Source organism: Oncorhynchus kisutch, linkage group LG8 (assembly GCF_002021735.2).
Source record: "Oncorhynchus kisutch isolate 150728-3 linkage group LG8, Okis_V2, whole genome shotgun sequence".
Lineage (NCBI taxonomy): Eukaryota > Metazoa > Chordata > Actinopteri > Salmoniformes > Salmonidae > Oncorhynchus > Oncorhynchus kisutch.
Window position 1 is genome coordinate 34653147 of NC_034181.2, and position 23312 is coordinate 34676458.

The window sequence follows — 23312 nt, forward strand, 5'->3', positions numbered from 1 at the left end:
AAGTAGATGAAGTCCCTTGTGACCAGAAAAGGAAAACAGCATATACTGCCTCATTTTCAAGAGTTTCACATGGACTTATTCAAAGAGTGTGACTGATGGCTATGGCAGTAAATGTGTCATTTCAGTCTCCTATGACAATAAATGTTTCTCAACAAACAGATGAGAAAATCAAAGGCTCGTGAGTCTTTCTTACCTAAACAAACTCTTCAGAGGTTTGTAGAATCGTTTTCCAGTATAACGCGCATTGAGCAATATTCCATTTCATTTGTTCATATGCATAGATGCAAGAAATGAATTGAACAACAACAAAATACGGTTATGGACATTATTAGAACAGACTTACAGTATAATGATGATGACACACTTTTGTGAAATTGGTAATACTTTTGCAGCAATTCATTTAATTATTCCAAAGAAAGTACTCAATGTCCTACATTAGTACTTACTGGAACACCAAGAAATCACGAGATAGTCAGAGGAGCAAATGGCCTATCCGTAGACACTAAGAAAGAGCAATCAAACCCAGAGCAGCTGATGGCTTCTTATATCTGTCACCAAGTAAAATACATCCTCAATCATTATGAAAAATATTGTCTTAGAACATGCAACCGCCCTCATCATTCCCGACGACCCAGATGTCTTACCCTTGCCCCTGTCTTCTCTAATGACCCTCGGTCTGTGCTATTCCTGACCATTCCCTCCCTACCCCCTCCAGTTCCACCACCATTTCTGACTCTGGGCGCCGGAGAGTAGACAATGGACCTGATCGGACAGCTCAGAGCTTCTGCTCTTTTCTGTCCATAAGAAACCATTGGATTGGTGGAAGATGCAGGGCAGGCCAGGAGCAAGGAAGGAGGGTGTGGTCAAGCAAGGCATCCCCCGAGGCTAGATGCCCTAAGGTTTTTATCAGAACGGGCGTAGATTAGTTTCGCCTTTTTTTTTCTTCCCCGAGATGAGTTTGTGGTGTTTACTTAAAAAAATAAAAAATAATAAGAGATAAAGATATAAAAATTCATAAAAATTATAGCTCACAACTGTGAAGGGGGTGAGGGGTGGGGGCGCGAAGGAGTGCATTCACATATATCTACACATTTAACCGAATGCCATCTGTCTCTCCATTGGCTTGGCCTGTTCCCCCGGACCTTCCCAACGCATATGCATGAGGCTTCCTGCCGCCTTGTGTGTGCCTATGCAGCTGCCTGTTCCTGTGTGTGAAGAGAGGGAGAGGGGGGCGACTGAGAGAGAGAGAGAGAGAGAGAGAGAGCGGTGAATAGAGAACAGAACAGCAGCCGGGCTGGAAGCTTCAGCCATGTCAGTTTTCTCTAAAACGCTGGACAGACGATGAGAAGAGAGGAACTATGGCCTTGTCACTGAGTGCAGATGAAGAGGATTATGAATCAGAATCTGAACAGGTTAGACAACAGAACATTGACACTGAACACATTGGTTTTCTAATCGGCATGCTGTTGTTTTTCTTCAAGAGGGGCTTTGCTTTAGAGCTGTAATCGTGAGTAGAACGTATTTTCTCTCCCCCCACCGTCCTCTTTTCTCTCGATCTTTGCTCACTTGCCATCATGAGCAGGAATAGGGTAGTAATTTGATCAGGGGAATGGAGGGAAAAGGGAAACATTTTGTTTCGGTAACTAATCCACTGGGCAAGAGCTAGCTTAGCTATTTCACAGGTTTTAGACATACGCCTTCTCCTGTCCCTGGCTCTTGTATCCAAACGACTTGTGTCAGACAGACGCAAGAAAGAAAGGAATGAGCTACCCACCAAAGTAGTTCTTTGATCTCCATACTTGATTTTCTTATGTGATCCAGTATCCTCAGAGCTCAGTTTTTGTGTTTTAAATCAAACCTGAAGAGGACACAGTGAATATACATGGTCTCTCTGACTACTAGATGTTTTTGTCACACACTGACCTGTCAGATTGTGTTCTTGGTCAAGCTACTGTGATTATGGAAAATGATGGGCCATTGTGACTGGTATTTTTGTGTGAACAGTGAGGGTGTGGGAGAGTAGTGTAGGAGGCAGCATGGCTGTACATGTGGGGCCTTTCACTTCACTTAACCTCAGGCTTGGTTTGTTACTTAAACTAAAGTAAATCGATTACATTACCTCAGCCCATGCCAGCTGTAGCTCCATTATGTCACATTCAGGTTTAGCTCGCTTTACACACATACATATTTCTTCCATGTCTCAACTATCTGGATCACTAAGAAAATACCTCATATCCTGTGAATTGTTCTCACATAACATGATTTTCTTGACCCTCATTGCTCATATAACTCAGGCCTCACCATGCTCTGTGCCTTTTAAGAGGGGGTTTGGGAGAGGGAACAATGAGCTGTCAGTGTTTACCCTCTATTAATTTAGCAGAGGCGCACCGCACATAAACAAAATATACATTTTCGGGACAGAAAAATGCTTTCAGTGTAAACTTGAATGACTCAAACCACACAAAGTATGTCGAAAAGATCATTCTCAAAGTGTATTCACACCCCTTCACCTTTTCAGCATTTTGTTACGTTACAGCCTTATTATAAAATGTATTAAATTGTTTTTTTCCTCAACAATCTACACACAATACCCTATAATTACATAGCAAAAACAGGTTTTTAGAAATGTTAGCAAATTTCCATTTTATTTGATAAATATCACATTTACATAAGTATTCAAATCCTTTACTTAGTACTTTGTTGAAGCACTTTTGGCAGCGATTACAACCTAGTCTTCTTCGGTTTGACGCTACAAGCTTGGCACGCCTGTATTTGTGGAGTTTCTCCCATTCTTCTCTGCAGATCCTCTCAAGTTCTTGTCAGGTTGGATGGGAGGTGTTGCTGCACAGCGAATTTCAGGTCTCTCCTGAGATGTTAGATTGGGTTCAAGTCCGGGCCCTGGCTGGGCCACTGAAGGACATTCAGAGACTTGTCCCGAAGCCACTCCTGCGTTGACTTGGCTGTGTGCTTAGAGTTGTTGTCCTTTTGGAAGGTGAACCTTCACCCCAGTCTGAGGTCCTGAGTGCTCTGAAGCAGGTTTTCATCAAGGATCTCTGTACTTTGGTCCGTTAATCTGTCCCTCGATCCTGACTAGTCTCCCAGTTCCTGCCGCTGAAAATCATCCCCACAGCATGATGCTGCCACCACCATGCTTCACCGTAGGGATGGTATTGGCCAGGTGATGAGCGGTGTCTGGTTTCCTCCAGATGTGACGCTTAGCATTCAGGCCAAATAGTTCAATCTTGGTTTCATCAGACCAGAGGATCTTGTTTCTCATGGTCTGAGAGTCCTTTAGGTGCCTTTTGGAAAACTCCAAGCGGGCTGTCATGTGCCTTTTACTGAGGAGTGGCTTCCATCTGGCCACTCTACCATAAAGGCCTGATTGATGGAGTGCTGCAGAGATGGTTATCCCATCTCCACAGAGGAACTCTGGAGCTCTGTCAGAGTGACCATCGGGTTCTTGGTCACCTCCCAGACCAAGGCCCACCCTTCTCCCCTGATTGCTCAGTTTGGCTGGGTGGCCAGCTCTAGAAAGAGTTTTGGTGGTTCCAAACTTCATCCATTTAAGAACGATGGAGGCCATCCTGTACTTATGGACCTTCAGTGCTGCAGAAATATTTTTGTACCTTTCCCCAGATCTGTGCCTCAACACAAACCTGTCTCGGTAGCTCTATGGACAATTCCTTCGACCTCATGCTTGTTTTTTCTGACATGCACTAATAACCATGGGACCTTTTTATATAGACCGGTGTGGGGGAATTTCTAGTCTTATAGCAAAGGGCCTGAATACTTGTGTAAATAAGGTATTTGCATATTTATTTATTTTATACATTTGCTAAAATGTATAAACCTGTTTTCACTTTGTTTTTATGGGGTAGATTGAGGAAAACAACATGTACTTTAGAATAAGGCTGTAACGTAACAAAATGTGGAAAAAGTGAAGGTCTGAATACTTTGTACATGCAAATACCGTGCATTTGTAATCTTTGAGAATTAGAAATCATGAAAATAAAAGCTTAACAGTCAGGGAGAATAGAAATGTCTAAAAACAAATGTAGGAGTATTTCTGGCATGACTGGATTACTGACAGGGCAAGCAGGGTACATGCCCAGGGGCCCCGATTGGGTTCTACATTGGTTTTGTTAGGTTTGAGCACAAGAACACAGAAATAGCCATGCCCAAATATGTAGAATTGCAGGAATTAGATTTCAAACGGCAAAATTCTTTAACTCCAAGGAAAATGTATGGAGAAAAAAACAGCAATTACTTTTCTCTCCGCCGCCAATTCCGTAACCGATTTACCCCTTTTTTTACAGAAAAACGGTTAGCTCTTACTGCACTACTTGACCGCTCTTGCCTGTTTGGCTACTTTTCGTTGTAGGTTGCCCCGCAAGCAGAAAATACACGCTAGACCAGTGGGATCCAGGACCTTATGGAGGAAGATGTAGGATTGTTTCACTGAGTACTGATTCAAACACAACCCAGCTTCAAACTCCTTGCTCTCTCAGCTTCAATTAAAAGACAAATGGTGGTTTCCTGGGGAGCTATGAGTTAGGAAGCACAATACATTAAAGAGAAAATTAAAGAGAATTTAACTTCATATTCATCATCTCCAGCACCACGCCAAGATTAACATATGTGATGTAGTAAAAACGATAAGCGGAAGATAAGTATTTCCAATGACATCAACCAATTAGTAGGCAATGCCTACTTAGAATGGGTTAAAATCACATGATGCCCACCGACATCAATGGAAACATTTCTCTTCCTCCATCTTTTTTTAACACAAACAGAAACGCACACTTTTCACATTGTTGTATGAAGTAGAACAATTTTGACATTTCCCTTTAAACACCCACTCGCACAGTCATTGTTCATGAAGGAGATGATTTCAATCTTATTTTTTTGGCAGAGTTGTAGAGATGTCATAGACACCCCCCCCCCCCCCCCCCCCTTTTGTGTGGTGTGGCGTCCTGGGGTCCACTGGAGCTAGGCAGATGGTGAACCATGTGACTTCCTACCATAGCACTGATATCCACAGTGAAACTGTGAGTCAGAGGGCCTTACTCAGACCAGGCCCCCATCTAGGCCTAGTGTTTGAGGGCCTCAACAAACTTACCTAACATTCGAGGCACATTAGTCAGCCAAGTTACAGTAAGTGCTGGTCAGTTGTTTTGTTTATGTTCCTTGTCTGGAACTATTAAAGCTCAAGACTCTGTAGACAAACATTAGTCTTCATATTTTTGACTAGATTCTGTAATATTTCATACCAGCAAGACCACTTTGGTTAAAAATACTATAAAAAGGTCTTAAAGACCAAATGCAATAAAATAATTGTTATTTTGTTTCTTGAATTAGTGGTCAAAAGGAAACACAAATAGCTTCTTAGCCAAGAGCAATTGCAATTTCTCAAGCAAGAATTTTGCTAGGACTGTCTAGCAGTGGTCTGAGTGAGGGGACTAATTGGATGAGCCTAACAAGAGGGATCTGTAACCTGAAAACGAGCTAATATTGGCAGAGAGGAATGAAACTCTTTAATTAAACCTTCAGTCTAAGCCAGTGGGGGGGGGGTCAACTAAGCTTTCTGGAATTGTTGTTAGAAGGTTGTACCAATGAAAGTTTAGCTATTTGATTTATAATTTTAATTCTCCATGGTGAAAAATATTTAGAATTATTATGATGAATATTATTTTGGAAAGTATTCCGACTCATTTACTTTTTCCACATTTTGTTACATTAGACTTATTCTAAAATTGATTTAACAAAGATCCCTCAATCTACACACACTACCCCATAAAGCGAGAACAGGTTTTCAGACATTTTTGCAAATGTATTAAAAATAAATAAGTATTCAGACCCTTTGCTATGAGACTCAACATTGATCTCAGGTGCATCCTGTTTCCATTGATTATCCTTCAGATTTTTCTACAACTTGATTGGAGTCCATCTGATTTGGAAAGACACACCTGTCTAGTTGGGACAACAGTTGTTAGTGCATGTCAGAGCAAAAACCAAGCCATGAGGTCGAAGGAATTGTCCGTAGAGCTCAGAGACAGGATTGTGTCGAGGCACAGATCTGAGAAAGGGTACCAAAAAATGTCTGCAGCATCGAAGATCCTCAAGAACACCGTGACCTCCATCATTCTTAAATGGAAGAAGTTTGGAACTACCAAGACTCTTCCTAGAGCTGACCACGCGCCCAAACTGAGAAATCAGGGGAGAAGGGCAACACCGACCCATAGCACGTGCTACAGCAGGTATAGCCGCCTGTCCTTCCAGTTCTCTGCTGCCAATGACTGGAACGAATTGCAAATATCAGAGACTTATATCTCCCGCTCTAACTTTAAGCATCAGCAGTCAGAGCAGCTTACTGATCACTGTACCTGTACACAGCCAATCTGTAAATAGCACACCCAACTACCTCATCCCCATATTATTACTTACTGGGGTGCAAGAGGGTATCTCTACTTGCACATCTATCACTCCAGTATTAATGCTAAATTGTAATTATTTCGCCTCTATGGCCTATTTATTGCTTACCTCCCTTGTCTTCTACATTTGCACACACTGTACATAGATTTATTTTATATTTTTATTTTCAATTGTGTTATTAACAGTACATTTGTTTATGTTTAGCTCTGTGTTGTTTTTGTCGCACTGCTTTGCTTTATCTTGGCCAGGTCGCAGTTGTACATGGGAACTTGTTCTCAACTGGCCTACCTGGTTAAATAAAGGTGTTCTCAACTGGCCTACCTGGTTAAATAAAGGTGTTCTCAACTGGCCTACCTGGTTAAATAAAGGTTAAATAAAAAAAGGGCCTTGGTCAGGGTGGTGACCAGGAACCCGATGGTCACTCTGACAGAGCTTTAGAGTTCCTCTGTGGAGATGGGAGAACCTTCCAGAAGGATAACAATCTCTGCAGCACTCCACCAATCAGGCCTTTATGGTAGAGCGGCCAGACGGAAGCCACAATATCATTAAAAGGCACATGACAGCCCGCTTGGTGTTTGCCAAAAGGCACCTAAAAGAATCTCAGACCATGAGAAACCAGATTCTCTGGTCTGATGAAACCAACATTGAACTATTTGGCCTGAATGCCAAGCGTCACGTCTAGAGGAAACCAGGCACTGCTCATCACCTGGCCAATACCATCCCTACGGTAAAGCATAGTGGTGGCAGCATCAAGCTGGGGGGGATGTTTTTCAGCTGCAGGGACTGGGAGACTAGTCAGGATCGAGGGAAAGATAAACGGACCAAAGTACAGAGAGATCCTTGATGAAAACCTGCTCCAGAGGGCTCAGGACCTCAGACTGGGGTGAAGGTTCAGCTTGCAACAGGACAACGACCCTAAGCACACAGCCAAGACAACGCAGAAGTGGCTTCAGGACAAGTCTCTGAATGTCCTTGAGTGGCCCAGCCAGGGCCCGGACTTGAACCCAGTCAAACATCTCAGGAGAGACCTGAAAATAGCTCTGCAGCTACGCTCCCCATCCAACCTGACAGACCTTGAGAGGATCTGCAGAGAAGAATAGGAGAAACTCTCTAAATACAGATGTGCTAAGCTTGTAAGGTCACACCCAAGACTCAAAGCTGTAATTGCTGCCAAAGGTGCTTCAACAGAGTAAAGGTTGTTTTTTTTTATACATTTGCAAACATTTCTAAAATCCTGTTTTTGCTTTGTCATGCTGTATTGTGTGTAGATTTGATGATTGGGGGGACAGTTTAATCAATTTTAGAATAAAATGTGTAAAAAGTCAAGGGGTCTGAATACTTGTCGAATGCACTGTATTAGCCTATATAAACATATTGAAGAACAGATTCACTACAGTCTCAAAAGGAAGATTGTTCTGAAGTGTCTCTCCTACATCAAAGAGATATATGAAAGACCAGAAAGCATTTGTTGCAACACTACCAACATGTTCATGAGCGTCTCATCTTTCCATAAGACTTGTCAAGTTTACTTGTCACATGCGCCGAATACAACAGGTATAGATCTTACAGTGAAATGCTTACTTACAGGCTCCAACCAATTGTGCAAAAAAGGTATTAGGTGAACAATAGGTAAGTAAAGTTATAAAAACGACAGTAAAAAGATAGTGAAAAACAGTAGCGAGGCTATAAAAGTAGCGAGGCTACATACAGACACCGCTTAGTCCGGCTGATTGTGGTAGCATGTACTGTCGTGGCCAAAACTTTTGAGAATGACACAAATATTAATTTTCACAAAGTCTGCTGCCTCAGTTTGTATGATGGCAATTTGCATATACTCCAGAATGTTATGAAGAGTGATCAGATGAATTGCAATTAATTGCAAAGTCCCTATTTGCCATGCAAATGAACTGAATCTCCAAAAAAACATTTCCACTGCATTTCAGCCCTGCCACAAAAGGACCAGCTGACATCATGTCAGTGATTCTCTCAACACAGATGTGAGTGTTGACGAGGACAAGGCTGGAGAATACTCTGTCTTGCTGATTGAGTTCGAAAAACAGACTGGAAGCTTCAAAAGGAGGGTGGTGCTTGGAATGATTGTTCTTCCTCTGTCAATCATGGTTACCTGCAAGGAAACGTGTGCCGTCATTGTTGCTTTGCACAAAAAGGGGCTTCACAGGCAAGGATATTGCTGCCAGTAAGATTGCACCTAAATCAACCATTTATTGGATCATCAAGAACTTCAAGGAAAGCTGTTCAATTGTTGTGAAGAAGGCTTCAGGGCGCCCAAGAAGGTCCAGCAAGCGCCAGGACCGTCTCCTAAAGTTGAGAGACGGTCCTGGCGCCAGTACAGAGCTTGCTCAGGAATGGCAGCAGGCATGTGTGAGTGCATCTGCATGCACAATGAGGTGAAAACTTTTGGAAGATGGCCTGGTGTCAAGAAGGGCAGCAAAGAAGCCACTTCTCTCCAGGAAAAACATCAGGGACAGACTGATATTCTGCAAAAGGTATAGGGATTGGACTGCTGAGGACTGGGGTAAAGTCATTTTCTCTGAATCCCCTTTCCGATTGTTTGGAGCATCCGGAAAAAAGTTTGTCCGGAGAAGACAAGGTGAGCGCTACCATCAGTCCTGTGTCATGCCAACAGTAAAGCATCCTGAGACCATTCACGTGTGGGGTTTGCTTCTCAGCCAAGGGAGTGGGCTCACTCACAATTTTTCCTAAGAACACAGCCATGAATAAAGAATGGTACCAACACATCCTCCGAGAGCAACTTCTCCCAACCATCCAGGAACAGTTTGGTGACGAACAATGCCTTTTCCAGCATGATGGACCACCTTGCCATAAGGCAAAATTGATAACTAAGTGGCTCGGGGAACAAAACATCGATATTTTGGGTCCATGGCCAGAACTCCCCAGACCTTAATCCCATTGAGAACTTGCGGTCAATCCTCAAGAGTCGGGTGGACAAACAAATCCCCACAAATTCTGACAAGCTCCAAGCATTGATTATGCACTAATGGGCTGCCATTTTTTAAATATTTTTTTAAAACTTAACTAAGCAAGTCAGTTAAGAACAAATTCTTATTTTCAATGATGGCCTAGGAACAGTGGGTTAACTGCCTGTTCAGGGGCAGAATGACAGATTTGTACCTTGTCAGCTCAGGGGTTGGAACTTGCAACTTTCCGGTTACTAGTCCAATGCTCTAACCACTAGGCTACCCTACCGCCCCAGTGATGCCATCAGTCAGGATGTGGCCCAGATGTTACTTGACAGCATGCCAGGGCGGATTGCAGAGGTCTTGAAAAAGAAGGGTCAACACTGCAAATACAGTGCCTTGCGAAAGTATTCGGCCCCCTTGAACTTTGTGACCTTTTGCCACATTTCAGGCTTCAAACATAAACATATAAAACTGTATTTTTTGTGAAGAATCAACAACAAGTGGGACACAATCATGAAGTGGAACGACATTTATTGGATATTTCAAACTTTTTTAACAAATCAAAAACTGAAAAATTGGGCGTGCAAAATTATTCAGCCCCCTTAAGTTAATACTTTGTAGCGCCACCTTTTTCTGAGATTACAGCTGTAAGTCGCTTGGGGTATGTCTCTATCAGTTTTGCACATCGAGAGACTGAAATTTTTTCCCATTCCTCCTTGCAAAACAGCTCAAGCTCAGTGAGGTTGGATGGAGAGCATTTGTGAACAGCAGTTTTCAGTTCTTTCCACAGATTCTCGATTGGATTCAGCTCTGGACTTTGACTTGGCCATTCTAACACCTGGATATGTTTATTTTTGTTTATTATTTATGTTTATCATTGTCTTGTTGGAAGACAAATCTCCGTCCCAGTCTCAGGTCTTTTGCAGACTCCATCAGGTTTTCTTCCAGAATGGTCCTGTATTTGGCTCCATTCATCTTTCCATCAATTTGAACCATCTTCCCTGTCCCTGCTGAAGAAAAGCAGGCCCAAACCATGACGCTGCCACCACCATGTTTGACAGTGGGGATGGTGTTCAGGGTGATGAGCTGTGTTGCACCAGCTGTGGTTTACAAATATGCACCGACCGACCCCCTCCGACCCCCTATTCTTGATCGTACCTTGTCTACTTCATTGTCTAATGATTGCACGTTGGCGAGTAATATTGACGGTAATGGCAGCTTTCCCACCCGCCTTCTGCGGATCCTCGCGAGGCATCAGACGCTCTAGCTCTGTTACCTTTTCAACGCAGATGCTGAAGTGAGACGTCGGCAGATGCGGTGGACTGAGACGCACCGAATGCAAAAAACAGATATTTATCTTAAATTGATGGATTTTTATGGGGCTTTTTTATTATTATGCTAATTATGTATACCGCCTGGTGATGTTGCCAGGCAGGCCAAGACTCCCATCAAAACAGACAAAAATTTCAGGTGGTCTTTTCAAACAGCTCTTACACTAAAATGGCAATATATTCATTTTCACAGTATTAATCCAACCTCATAGTGTGGGTCTACACTGAACAAAAATATAAACGCAACACGTAAAGTGTTGGTCCCATGTTTTCATGAGCTGACATAAAAGATCGCAGAAATTTTCCAGAAACACAAAAAGCTTGTTTCTCTCAAATGTTGTGCACAAATTTGTTTACATCCCTGTTAGTGAGCATTTCTCGTTTGCCAAGATAATCCATCCATCTAACAGGTGTGGCATCTCAAGAAGCTAATTAAACAACATTATCATTACACAGGTGCACCTTATGCTGGGGACAATAAAAGGCCACTCTAAAATGTGCGTTGTCTCAAGTTTGAGGGACTGTGTAATTGGCATGCTAACTGGAGGAATGTCCACCAGAGCTGTTGCCAGATAATTTAATGTTCCTTTCTCTAGCATAAGCTGCCTCCAACTTTGTTTTAGAGAATTTGGGTATGAGTCCGACCGTCCTCGCATCCGCAAACCACATGTATGGCATTGTGTGGGCGAACAGTTTGCTGTTGTCAACAGTGCCCCATGGTGGGGTTATGGTATGGGCAGGCATAAGCTACGGACAATGAACACAATTACATCTTATCAATGGCAATTTTAATGCAAAGAGACAAAGAGATACTGTGATGAGGTCCTGATGCCATTTAAAAAAATATATATATTTTTTAAAGGTGTCTGTGACCAACTGATGCATATCTGTATTCCCAGTCATGTGAAATGCATAAATTAGGGCCTAATGAATTCGTTGAAATTGTTGCATGTTGCGTTTTTTATTTGTGTGTGTGTGTGTACAGTTGAAGTCGGAAGTTTACATACACCACTCAGTTTTTCACAATTCCTGACATTTAATCCTAGTAAAAATTCCCTGTCTTAGGTCAATTAGGATCACCACTTTATTTAAAGAATGTGAAATGTCAGAATAATAGTAGAGTGATTTTATTTCAGCTTTTATTTCTTTCATCACATTCCCAGTGGTTCAGAACTTTTACATGCACTCAATTAGAATTTGGTAGCATTGCCTTTAAATGGTTTAACTTGGGTCAAATGTTTTGGGTGGCCTTCCACAAGCTTCCCACAATAAGTTTGGGGAATGTTGCCCCATTTCCTCCTGACAGAGCTGGTGTAACTGAGTCAGGTTTGTAGGCCTCCTTGCTCGCACACACTTTTTCTGCCCACATATTTTATATAGGATTGAGGTCAGGGCTTTGTAGACCATACTCACCCACTTGTTAGGTAAGTACTCATTTTGTTTGTTTTAACCAAGACAAACTCATGCCCCTTTGCTAGAACAGAATTGTGTACATCAAACACAGAAGACTTTGTCAAGCATTTTGTCATGCTGACGCTGTTGCACACAACGCTTGAATATTTGGAGTAAGAGAGTATCAGATACTTTACTCAAGCACTCTGTCAGGGTGAAGATGAGGGTGTCCCAGGGGAAAAGAGGTCATGCAGCACACATGGGATTCTAGTGGGCCTACACGTTGATCCTGTCTGTCTATTAGTGCCTTTTTGATGTTAAGGATCTGTTGTGTTGGATACCATTTTGTAGAGTTCTGCTCAAAGGTCTCTCAAAATCTGTTTTTGGAAGTTCAACAGTTCAAGACAGTGCCAGGAATGTGTTGCAATCGCACTTGAATGTTGTGCAATGCTGATAGTCACAGTGTTTTTCTGATGTCTTCACACACACTTATTGGTCAATCATATTTATTCTGAAAAGCATTGTAGTCTGTGTTTCCAAATCCCTGTTAAATGCTGCGTCGTCAACAACGGAATATGTTTGAGAATCTCAGTTTGGATCTGGAAATATGCTTGAGGATGGCCAAAGATGAAATGTCATCAAAAACAACTCTCTCTCCAAACCTGAGGAAAAGCTTCCTGATAGAAAATGTTCTTGTGGCATGTCTCCCGTCCCCGGTGAAATGTTATTTTGGTATTCATGAAGGAACACTTTGTTCTCAATGACCCTGTTGTAGTGTGTGTTTTTCTCTCTCTCTCTCTTTAAGCCCTCAGCAAGAATTCCATCTGCTTTTATAAAACTGAGGTTTTTGTCCTTATTAGCCAGGATAGTCCAGGAGGATGATTATGTAAGGGCTGTGACGTGTGTATCTCAGTGTTTAGTTCAGGGGTGGAAGGTTTTCACTGTTGTGGATTCATTCTTAATTGAGGAGCATTGCTAGGTGGTAAGATGTTTTTGGTGAACCTGTGTGTTGTTGCTGTCTTGTGATTCATGTTTATTTTCATTGATGGACTTACTGGCTAATACAGTAGCAGATATGTTTGGGCCATAAATACACAGTCATGCAGTGTTGACATGCTTACTTAAGCCTAACAGGAGTGTGATAGCCTTCTGATTTTGCAGTGCTTGATAATAGATTGTGGTTGTTTTGGATTTCTGCAGTCAACTGGGGCGGCAGGGTAGCCTAGTGGTTAGAGCGTTGGACTAGTAACCCGGAAGGTTGCAAGTTCAAACCTCCGAGCTGACAGGGTACAAATCTGTCGTTCTGCCCCTGAACAGGCAGTTAACCCACTGTTCCTAGGCCGTCATTGAAAATAAGAATTTGTTCTTAACTGACTTGCCTAGTTAAATAAAGGTCAAATAAACGGTCCTCACACCCCTCCCTGTGCCTTGAAGTTCTTGTTACTGAGCTTGTTTCATTATTTGTGTTCTCTAATTGAAAAGCATTGATTATGTCATTAAGAGTCATGTTCTGTATGTTCAACAGAATACAGTGCCTTGCGAAAGTATTCGGCCCCCTTGAACTTTGCGACCTTTTGCCACATTTCAGGCTTCAAACATAAAGATATAAAACTGTATTTTTTTGTGAAGAATCAACAACAAGTGGGACACAATCATGAAGTGGAACGACATTTATTGGATATTTCAAACTTTTTTAACAAATCAAAAACTGAAAAATTGGGCGTGCAAAATTATTCAGCCCCCTTAAGTTAATACTTTGTAGCGCCACCTTTTGCTGCGATTACAGCTGTAAGTCGCTTGGGGTATGTCTCTATCAGTTTTGCACATCGAGAGACTGAAATTTTTTCCCATTCCTCCTTGCAAAACAGCTCGAGCTCAGTGAGGTTGGATGGAGAGCATTTGTGAACAGCAGTTTTCAGTTCTTTCCACAGATTCTCGATTGGATTCAGGTCTGGACTTTGATTTGGCCATTCTAACACCTGGATATGTTTATTTTTGAACCATTCCATTGTAGATTTTGCTTTATGTTTTGGATCATTGTCTTATTGGAAGACAAATCTCCATCCCAGTCTCAGGTCTTCTTCCAGAATGGTCCTGTATTTGGCTCCATCCATCTTCCCATCAATTTTAACCATCTTCCCTGTCCCTGCTGAAGAAAAGCAGGCCCAAACCATGATGCTGCCACCACCATGTTTGACAGTGGGGATGGTGTGTTCAGGGTGATGAGCTGTGTTGCTTTTACGCCAAACATAACGTTTTGCATTGTTGCCAAAAAGTTCTATTTTGGTTTCATCTGACCAGAGCACCTTCTTCCACATGTTTGGTGTGTCTCCCAGGTGGCTTGTGGCAAACTTTATAAAACACCTTTTATGGATATCTTTAAGAAATGGCTTTCTTCTTGACACTCTTCCATAAAGGCCAGATTTGTGCAATATACGACTGATTGTTGTCCTATGGACAGAGTCTCCCACCTCAGCTGTAGATCTCTGCAGTTCATCCAGAGTGATCATGGGCCTCTTGGCTGCATCTCTGATCAGTCTTCTCCTTGTATGAGCTGAAAGTTTAGAGGGACGGCCAGGTCTTGGTAGATTTGCAGTGGTCTGATACTCCTTCCATTTCAATATTATCGCTTGCACAGTGCTCCTTGGGATGTTTAAAGCTTGGGATATCTTTTTGTATCCAAATCCGGCTTTAAACTTCTTCACAACAGTATCTCGGACCTGCCTGGTGTGTTCCTTGTTCTTCATGATGCTCTCTGCGCTTTTAACGGACCTCTGAGACTATCACAGTGCAGGTGCATTTATACGGAGACTTGATTACACACAGGTGGATTGTATTTATCATCATTAGTCATTTAGGTCAACATTGGATCATTCACAGATCCTCACTGAACTTCTGGAGAGAGTTTGCTGCACTGAAAGTAAAGGGGCTGAATAATTTTGCACGCCCAATTTTTCAGTTTTTGATTTGTTAAAAAAGTTTGAAATATCCAATAAATGTCGTTCCACTTCATGATTGTGTCCCACTTGTTGTTGATTCTTCACAAAAAAATACAGTTTTATATCTTTATGTTTGAAGCCTGAAATGTGGCAAAGCCCGAAATGTCGCAAAGTTCAAGGGGGCCGAATACTTTCGCAAGGCACTGTATATTTCCTCCAAACCTCCAGATGAAAACTGATCTGGTGTATATTTATTTTATAGCGGTCATATTTTGACACCATGCAATTCGTACCTTTAATAAAAATATATATATATATATATATGTATTTTGTGTAGGTTGTTTAAACGTTGTATAGGCCTTATAGATGAGCTGTGCGGGTCACTGATGTCCTTTGCAGGAGATAGTAGGCAGGTCACCATGCTCGACTGGGACTGCGGGCTCTTTGTGACAACCAGCAGATTCTACTTGAGGTGTACATCTATTCGGTTTAGTTTCTCTTCAGGGATCACTATAGGTGCATATCCACCACTCCCGATGCTATAGCCTGCCAGGGAAGGAGAATGGTCCTTTCTTAAGATCTACCTGCTATTTCACTCATCGATCCCACAACAAAGTGTTTTTAGTGCCAGTAAGAACAGCCACCAGGGGAATGAATAACCCAATTTACAACACATTATTCTCTTAACTTTTTTCCCAGCGTATCTCCCATGACCTCAAGTTGTGTACCTTACTGCTGCAAGAGGAGTCATGAAAATTATTTATTTCAAAATAATCCTAACCCCCTCCCATTAAAGTTAAAGTACAGTATGTCTCTGCTAGTTCCCACCTTCTCTCATTATTCTATTCAAAAGGTTAGGAAAAGATGGGGGACTGTGAAACACTCGCCTCTGCAGCACAAAAATGTTTCTCAGTAATTGCATAGGGAATCTCTCATTTGGATGGTTTTATTTTTCTGGTGGCTCTAGGCTTGGGTGAAGAGCATTGGGAGAATCTTTTTTTGTTGGGGGGGGAACAAACGCTGATTTGCAGATTTGGCATTGTCATCTAGAAACGTTTGTGGCTCACAGCCAGTGGCCTCTGCACTACTGTCTCACTAGCTTTATGAATGTCAGAATTAGACCATACAGTACTAGATGCTTTGTGTTCAGTAATGAAGTCGATGGTATTTACTGTCTTGGGTGACGGTGTACATTAAATTGCCCACCTCAACTTGAATTGTATCATTTTTCTCTCTGCAGCAGCATGCAGCCAACCGGCCAAAGCCCAAGATGGGGACGTCAGCAGTGGTCAAACTGCCGTCGAATCGCAGTGCGTCTGGCGCCAGACGCAGGAGAACACGCTGCCGAAAGTGTGAGGCGTGCCTTCGAACCGAGTGTGGAGACTGTCACTTCTGTAAAGACATGAAGAAGTTTGGAGGACCTGGGCGCATGAAGCAGTCCTGTATCATGAGGCAGTGCATTGCAGTGAGTAAAGCCATAGTAACCACACAGGCTTTTCATTATCCTTACTATTTAGCAGAGAGTTCAGTTAGCCAATATTGTCTTATTCAATGATGCAGTGCTGTGCCACATGCAAAGACTGTGCATTTGACATACAAACCATAATGAGAGGTTCAGGGTTTAAAACCATGGTCAGCGTAAGAGAACCGACCAGAAGTACAATGATACAGAGCGAGACAACAGGAAGTGAGTGCTAACATTTTTTTTATTTGGCACAGTATGACTCATTCATGTGTCAATGGTCTAGATTCTGTCCAATCAGTGGACAATTGTCTACGGCTTGGCGTCGTCGCCAATGTCTGTTAATGATTCTCCTGAAACAGGAAACACAGAATGACCAGTTGCAACTTATGAACACCATTTCCCAATTGTATTGCACACTGGCAGAGTAGACCCAATGTGTCTGAATCAATGAGTTTCACGGAATGTTGTGTTTGTCCCTTGCAGCCTGTCCTGCCCCACACGGCTGTGTGTGTCGTGTGTGGAGAAGCAGGTAAGGAGGACTCCCTGGAGGAAGAGGAGGACAAGTTCAACATCATGCTCATGGAGTGCTCCATCTGCAGTGAGATTGTTCACCCCAACTGCTTAAAGGTGAGCTAGGATGAGCATGTCAAGTCATGACTGGACACGAGGCCAAGCCTCCACTTGATGAGTTTGATGACTCATCGTTTGTGTGTGTGAGAGATTCGCCTGAATGGTTTTTATAATGCTTTGTGACTCATTTGAGGGTAATACTGTATCCTGGAATGTTTGCTGCTGTACCAGTGGTAGGTGATTCACTGTGTTTGACTTTCAGACAGTTTTACAAGGCAGCTTGAGGCGTTGGTGTGGTGGGGACTTCCTGTTGTTGTTTGACACGGACTGAACCAGCTCATCAATTTCCTTCCTCCAGATTGACTTACAGAAGGCTAATATAGTGTCTGGGAAGGGGAAGTGTCCAGCTGAAATCACATGGCATAAGAATAGAACTTTGCAGTGTTGTTGACATTACCGGGTCGAGCCGGATGCAAATAAAATGCCAAGTGACTCACCATTCTGCCAAACCACAGCATGATCTTGCTCAAACCTGTTCAAATGAAGGGAAGTTGTGACTGCTTTTTTGCTATTCCATGCACACAATACTCTAAAGTGATAGGTAAAGTATTGCTGAAGAATATACATTTTTCATTTTTGATAATAGGAATTTGTGTGACGGTCTTTATATCAGATGCTAGAGGTTGTCGGTTGTCCAGAGATTCTCACTTTAATTGTCTGAGGGGGAAAAGAACGTTTTTCACCACCTCATGTTAAGTGGACCCGGTCGTGCTTTCAGTTCCCGCTTTCTCTCTGTGGTGAAAACATTGTACTTTATTCTTGACTCCCTGTCTGCCCTTCTTGTCAACTAGCTCTTTTACTTCATGGTTTTCAGGTTAAAGATGCCTCTGGCGTGGTGAATGATGAACTTCCCAACTGTTGGGAATGTCCCAAATGCAACTACGCTGGGAAAACAGGAAAAGTGAGTACCAGTATGAATTCATCATTTATCCTCAAGTATGTGCAGAAATATACATTGTACATGTTACTGGGTATATTACTGATTTCAGTTGCCACAACATATTTTGTAGTCTGGTGTTGGATTTGCATTGACTTAATAAACAAGGCTGTGAACTTTGGAAAACATTCCCCAAAGAGTTAAATTCTTTCAAGTGTGAGGCATTTCATAATGCATTTACTTTGTGGTTTTTACTTCCTGTTCATTTACTTACTGTGCTACTTACCAATGCCCTTTCTGTTACAGGGGAAACCAACACCTAAATTCTCTAGAAGTGGTAGTCACAGTCTATCTCGTTTAACTCTTGTGAAACAGTAGCTCAGTTTGTTGACAACGTTGTGATAAGCAAAAGGTATAAAGTTGTCTCCTTTTTCCCCACCTTTTGGTCTGCAAGCAAAAAAGGGGACCAGGGTTCAAGTACGCGTCCAACCTCCCTGGCTCTCTGCTGAGGGAGCAGAAGGTGGTCAAGGAGGAGGGCGAGTCCACCTCTACGTCTACAGTCAAGAGGAAGCCTGAGAGGGATGAGACTCCCAGACACAGACCTGAGGAATGGGAGCCCCTTCACAGACAACCCCCTGTCCTGTCCCCTAGCACCCTGCCTCGGCCCAGACCTGAGGACAAACTGAGGAAGAAGAGGAAGCTCTTCGACGATGACTATGAAGAGGACTTTGATGTGAGGAAGAAGGTAGAGATACTCCGATTTTAGCATGTGGTTTGTGTTTGTTAGTATAATGTTACACTCTCACTATGGGTGGCAATTTTCATGCTATGCCAAGCAACTCCTTTTGTTTGAAGTCTGGATGCTATGTGCTCTGGTATACATAGTTGAACATACTCTCTAACTAAACCTTCCTATCTCCAGGGAAAGTCAGATGGACATCTGTTCCTTAATCAGATCAAGACTGAAGAGGAGGAGGTGGATGAAGAGGAGAAGGCCTCTCTGTACCGGCAAGGCCTGGAGAGGAGAGGGCGTTTAGGCGATACCGAGGAGGAGGCAGAGTACGAGGATGACGAGGACACAAAGACAAGCCTGCCCAGGCCTCCTCTCAAAACTCCTGTTCTAGACAGTGACCAGTCTCACTGCAGCTCTCCATGGGCTGGCCCCAGTAGTGAGGGGGGCAGTGAACCCCAGGAGAAGGGCCCACGTCCCAAAGCGTGCCGCAAACGCCGATTACCAAACAAAGAGCTGAGTAAAGAGCTGAGCAAAGCACTGAACCAGGAGATCCAGAAGACCGAGGACTGCCTTGCCAATGAGAACCGCCAGCCCCTGAAGGTGGAGCCAGAGAGTGAGAATGAAGAGCCAAAGAGGAGCTTCCGCAATGGCAGTGACCTAGGAGGGGAGCGGCCACACCTCTGGACCAAGGAAATTAACTGCACTCCCTGGGAGCTGCGCCACTTCTACCCCGGCCAAATCACCCCTCTGGGCTTCAACAGGAGCTCCCCTGGCACCCGGCCGCTGCCCCCACGCTCCCCACCCAAGTGTGTCCAAATGGAGCGCCACGTCATCCGGCCTCCCCCCATCAGCCCCCCGCCAGATAGATTGCCCCTGGTGGACGGGAAAACCCACGCGGTGCAGCGAGAGGTCTGGGTGAAGATCTTCGGACACATCACACACAAGGAGCTGTGTGTCTGCATGCGTGTCTGCAAAACATGGAACCGATGGTGAGAGCTCCATTCTACTCAAACTGTGTTACTTCACATCGCGGGCCTTTTAAAAACGTAAACACTTGGTATATTTGAATCTAGGTATCTAAAACCTTCCTGTCCATTACAAATAGTGAGTGTGTGTCTCCATTGTCTATCTCTGACAGGTGTTGTGATAAAAGACTGTGGACCATAATCGATCTGAACCGCTGTAAATCTATCACTCCCCTTATGCTGAGTGGCATCATCCGCAGACAGCCCCTCTCACTGGACCTCAGCTGGACCAACATCTCCAAGAAGCAACTAAGCTGGCTTATAAACCGCTTACCAGGTATGTACCATGGCCATGTCACACTGATCTATGAGAAATATGGTTTGGGTCGAAATTAGAGACTGTCCATCCCTCTGTCTCTATCTCGGCGTTGCAACTCATCTGACACTACTCCGCTCTGTCCTGCAGGTCTGCGGGTGTTGCTGCTCTCCGGGTGCTCGTGGGTGGCTGTGTCTGCCCTCTGCACATCTAGCTGCCCTCTGCTGCGCACCCTGGATGTGCAGTGGGTGGAGGGGCTCAAAGATGCCCAGATGAGGGACCTGCTCTCGCCTCCGACCGACAACAGACCAGGTAACCACTGGCAACCGGAGGGGGGAGTTGTGTGAAATTGATGAGGCTACGTTATAACCACCCCCTGGTGGTTATCCTGGGTGTGACAGGACTGTGAGGCTCCTCTTTTTAAAAGCGATTAGGAAGAAAATGTGAGGGGATCTTTCGATAGTTCACATGTGTTTATTTAAAGAACCAAAATGAAGGCCATTACTCGCCATGTTTGACTGCGAGACAGGAAATTACTAATTTTATTCCTCCTCTCTACCCTCAGGCCAGTTGGACAACCGTTGTAAGCTGAGGAACGTTATGGACTTGCGTCTGGCCGGACTGGACATCACAGACGCCTCTCTGCGTCTGATTATCAGACATATGCCGGTACTTTCACAACTGGACCTGAGCTACTGCAACCACGTCAACGACCAGTCGGTCAACCTGCTGACGGCCGCAGGGACCACAACCAGGGACTCCCTCACAGAGATCAACCTGTCAGGTAGGAAACCTCAGCCAGTCAGTATGAGCAATAGGGGCAACCGCACAGGCTGTTTTTAAGTTACTCTGCTATTTCACTTTTTATAATATCTGTTAATATTAGAGGGTATAGAAGAGGTATTTATTCTTAAACTGTTATCTCAATTTTTATATTAAGAGTTTAACTATAGTCTTTGTTGTGTTTTAGCGTACATAATATTCAATCCGGCTCTGTACACGTTTCCTCATGCCTGGCTGTTTTTGTCTCCGCCTCCAGTTTGTAATAGGGTGACAGACCATTCCCTTACCTTCTTCAAGCGCTGTGGAAGCATCTGTCACATTGACCTACGCTACTGCAAACAGGTGACCAAGACGGCCTGTGAACAGTTCATAGCTGAGATGTCTGTAAGTGTACAGTTTGGCCTCAAAGAGGACAAATTACTGCAGAAACTCAGCTAGTTCATTGAGGCACACTGACACAGGCCAAAATGTACACAACATAAGAACTACCTTTTGCACTAAATGGAGCAAGACAAGGTTTCCCCCATCAAGCCTGAACTGGTTGGTTTTGTATGTTTATTTCCTCTTCATTGGAGAATATACCGTGTTACATTTCTGAACGAACAATGTCACATGAGTTGAGGAGAGAAGCAGAGGTGTGTAAATGGACTTGGCAGATCTTTTTGCATCGATCTTTCTGGATGTTGTAGAATCCTTGTGCTGAAAGGGGAAGATGTAAAGCTACTGGACAGAAGGAGATGGTGAAGGAAAACAGCCTGCATGAGTGTTTCTTTTTGTGTTTGTACTTTTTTTTTTAAGGTTTGTTATGTTGAATTTGTTGGGGATTTTTTTCTACTATTTAGGTTTGTTTTATACAACAATTCATGCATTGGGCAAAACATGTTTAAGTTTCAGTGAAAGTTTTTGTATGCAGTACCTGATACACTCCAGATTTCAACCTATGAACAGACCCCAGATGACATGTCATAGAACTGAATATTGACCTACAGATCCTTTATATCAGTTTGCCTTGACACCGATGGTAATATATATTTTTGGATGCTGTGTTTTACCTGATATCATGTGCCAATTTCTGAAGTTGACATTACAGTTTAACGGTAGTTACTGACTTGGACTGGATTTACTTTACATAAAACCCTGATAAAATACATGTTATAAAAGTCTAAAGCTGCAATATGTAACTTTTGGGGTGACCTGACCAATTTCACATAGAAATGTGCGTTATAGACCTGTCATTGAAAGCAAGTCTAAGAAGCGGTAGAGTTCAGTTCTTTCTATGCTTCCCGTTCTTAAGTTTTGTATTTGTCTTTTGCTTTTGTGCACCAGCCTTAAACAGCTGAAAATACAATATTTTTGGTTATGGAAAATATATTTCACAGTGGTTTAGATGGTATTCTACACTATACTTGCTTATTTTGCCACAAACAAACATTTGGGTGAACTATTAAAATTTTTGCAACCAGGAAATGCCGGGCGATTTCTGCATCTTTAAATAAATGTTGCTCACGTACTTAAATTTAATACAGCTTGAAATGAATCAGTCAACCAATATGAAGAGTTAGTCAAATGTATTTTTACATCTCTGTGACACCTTTTGAAATTTGTATGAAACAGGAAAATGCAATCTCGTGTTTCACATGTTTTAGCAAGAGCCCATAATTTTTTATTTTGCCTTTAGGGCAGTCAGTTAAGAACAAATTCTTATTTTTAATGATGGTTGCCATGTACTGTTCACCAAAGCCCCATAGGGCATGGGGTGCCTGTTCAGGGGCAGAACGACAGATTTGTACCTTGTCAGCACGGGGGTTTGAACTTGCAACCTTCCGGTTACTAGTCCAACACTCTAACCACTAGGCTACCTTGCCACCACATAACGTGAGTGTGTAAAGTAATTGAATCATTTTTCACCCATACATACAATACGTTTTTTTGAAAGAGCATTTGCTCATCCAATCATTAATTCCAAAATTGACAGATCTAGTCATTATTTTAAATGTTCTTTATTTATATTTGAGTAATCATCCATAATCATATCTGTGGTTTTGTGCAAATAATATAATTGTCATTATTTATGTGTTGTGATTGTGGCGTACAATGTCAAGTGAATGCTGTTGGCCACACAGATGCACATGATGTAGTTTTATATTTGTAAATCTAAAACCAAGTGCTATGATTGTCATTAAAAGTATATTTCTCTGTATAAAATCTGACTTCTCATACTATGACATTTTTTACCCTCAGTTGTGACCTTTTTGATAGGGCAGAGTATTTCCTAAATGCCAGGGTCACTGGTGATCTCGGGTGGCTTTGCTTTCAATGAGCAGTAAATAACATTGGCATGTGGACATATTTTTGGAACCCCCTCACCCAACTCTGAGATCATGTATCAACCATGCTTGTATTTTTCCATTCAGCATTTGTCACATGGAAGCTGCTCTCTGCAGCTGTCTTCTCGTAGACAACGGCATAATCTAGCACTCTAAACACTAGTTCACCCGACAGGATTG

General features: G+C 42.8%; 1 protein-coding gene across 2 annotated transcripts; it reads left to right on the forward strand.

Moving 5' to 3' along the window:
* The first annotated feature begins 1071 nt into the window (after positions 1-1071).
* LOC109895810 (lysine-specific demethylase 2B) lies at positions 1072-23024 on the forward strand. 2 transcript variants are annotated; one of them, XM_020489815.2, is made up of 10 exons: positions 1072-1412; positions 16277-16501; positions 16985-17128; positions 17946-18032; positions 18454-18741; positions 18931-19730; positions 19880-20043; positions 20173-20334; positions 20588-20806; positions 21062-23024. In XM_020489815.2, exons 1-10 carry the CDS (start codon positions 1359-1361, stop codon positions 21241-21243), a joined length of 2325 nt encoding a protein of 774 aa, XP_020345404.1. In that variant the 5' UTR covers positions 1072-1358; the 3' UTR covers positions 21244-23024. The 2 variants fall into 2 exon arrangements, with proteins under 2 accessions (XP_020345404.1, XP_020345403.1); XM_020489814.2 differs by having other exon boundaries at positions 1074-1412; positions 18454-18753.
* The last annotated feature ends 288 nt before the right edge of the window (positions 23025-23312 follow it).

What these genes read in the sequence shown, in the direction of transcription:
- LOC109895810 (XM_020489814.2), top strand. Translation starts at nt 1,359, where the DNA reads ATGGCCTTGTCACTGAGTGCAGATGAAGAGGATTATGAATCAGAATCT. An exon ending in ATGAATCAGAATCTGAACAG is followed by an intron (nt 1,413 to 16,276) that starts GTTAGACAACAG and finishes TTCTCTCTGCAG; the next exon opens with CAGCATGCAGCCAACCGGCC. An exon ending in CACAGAGATCAACCTGTCAG is followed by an intron (nt 20,807 to 21,061) that starts GTAGGAAACCTC and finishes CTCCGCCTCCAG; the next exon opens with TTTGTAATAGGGTGACAGAC.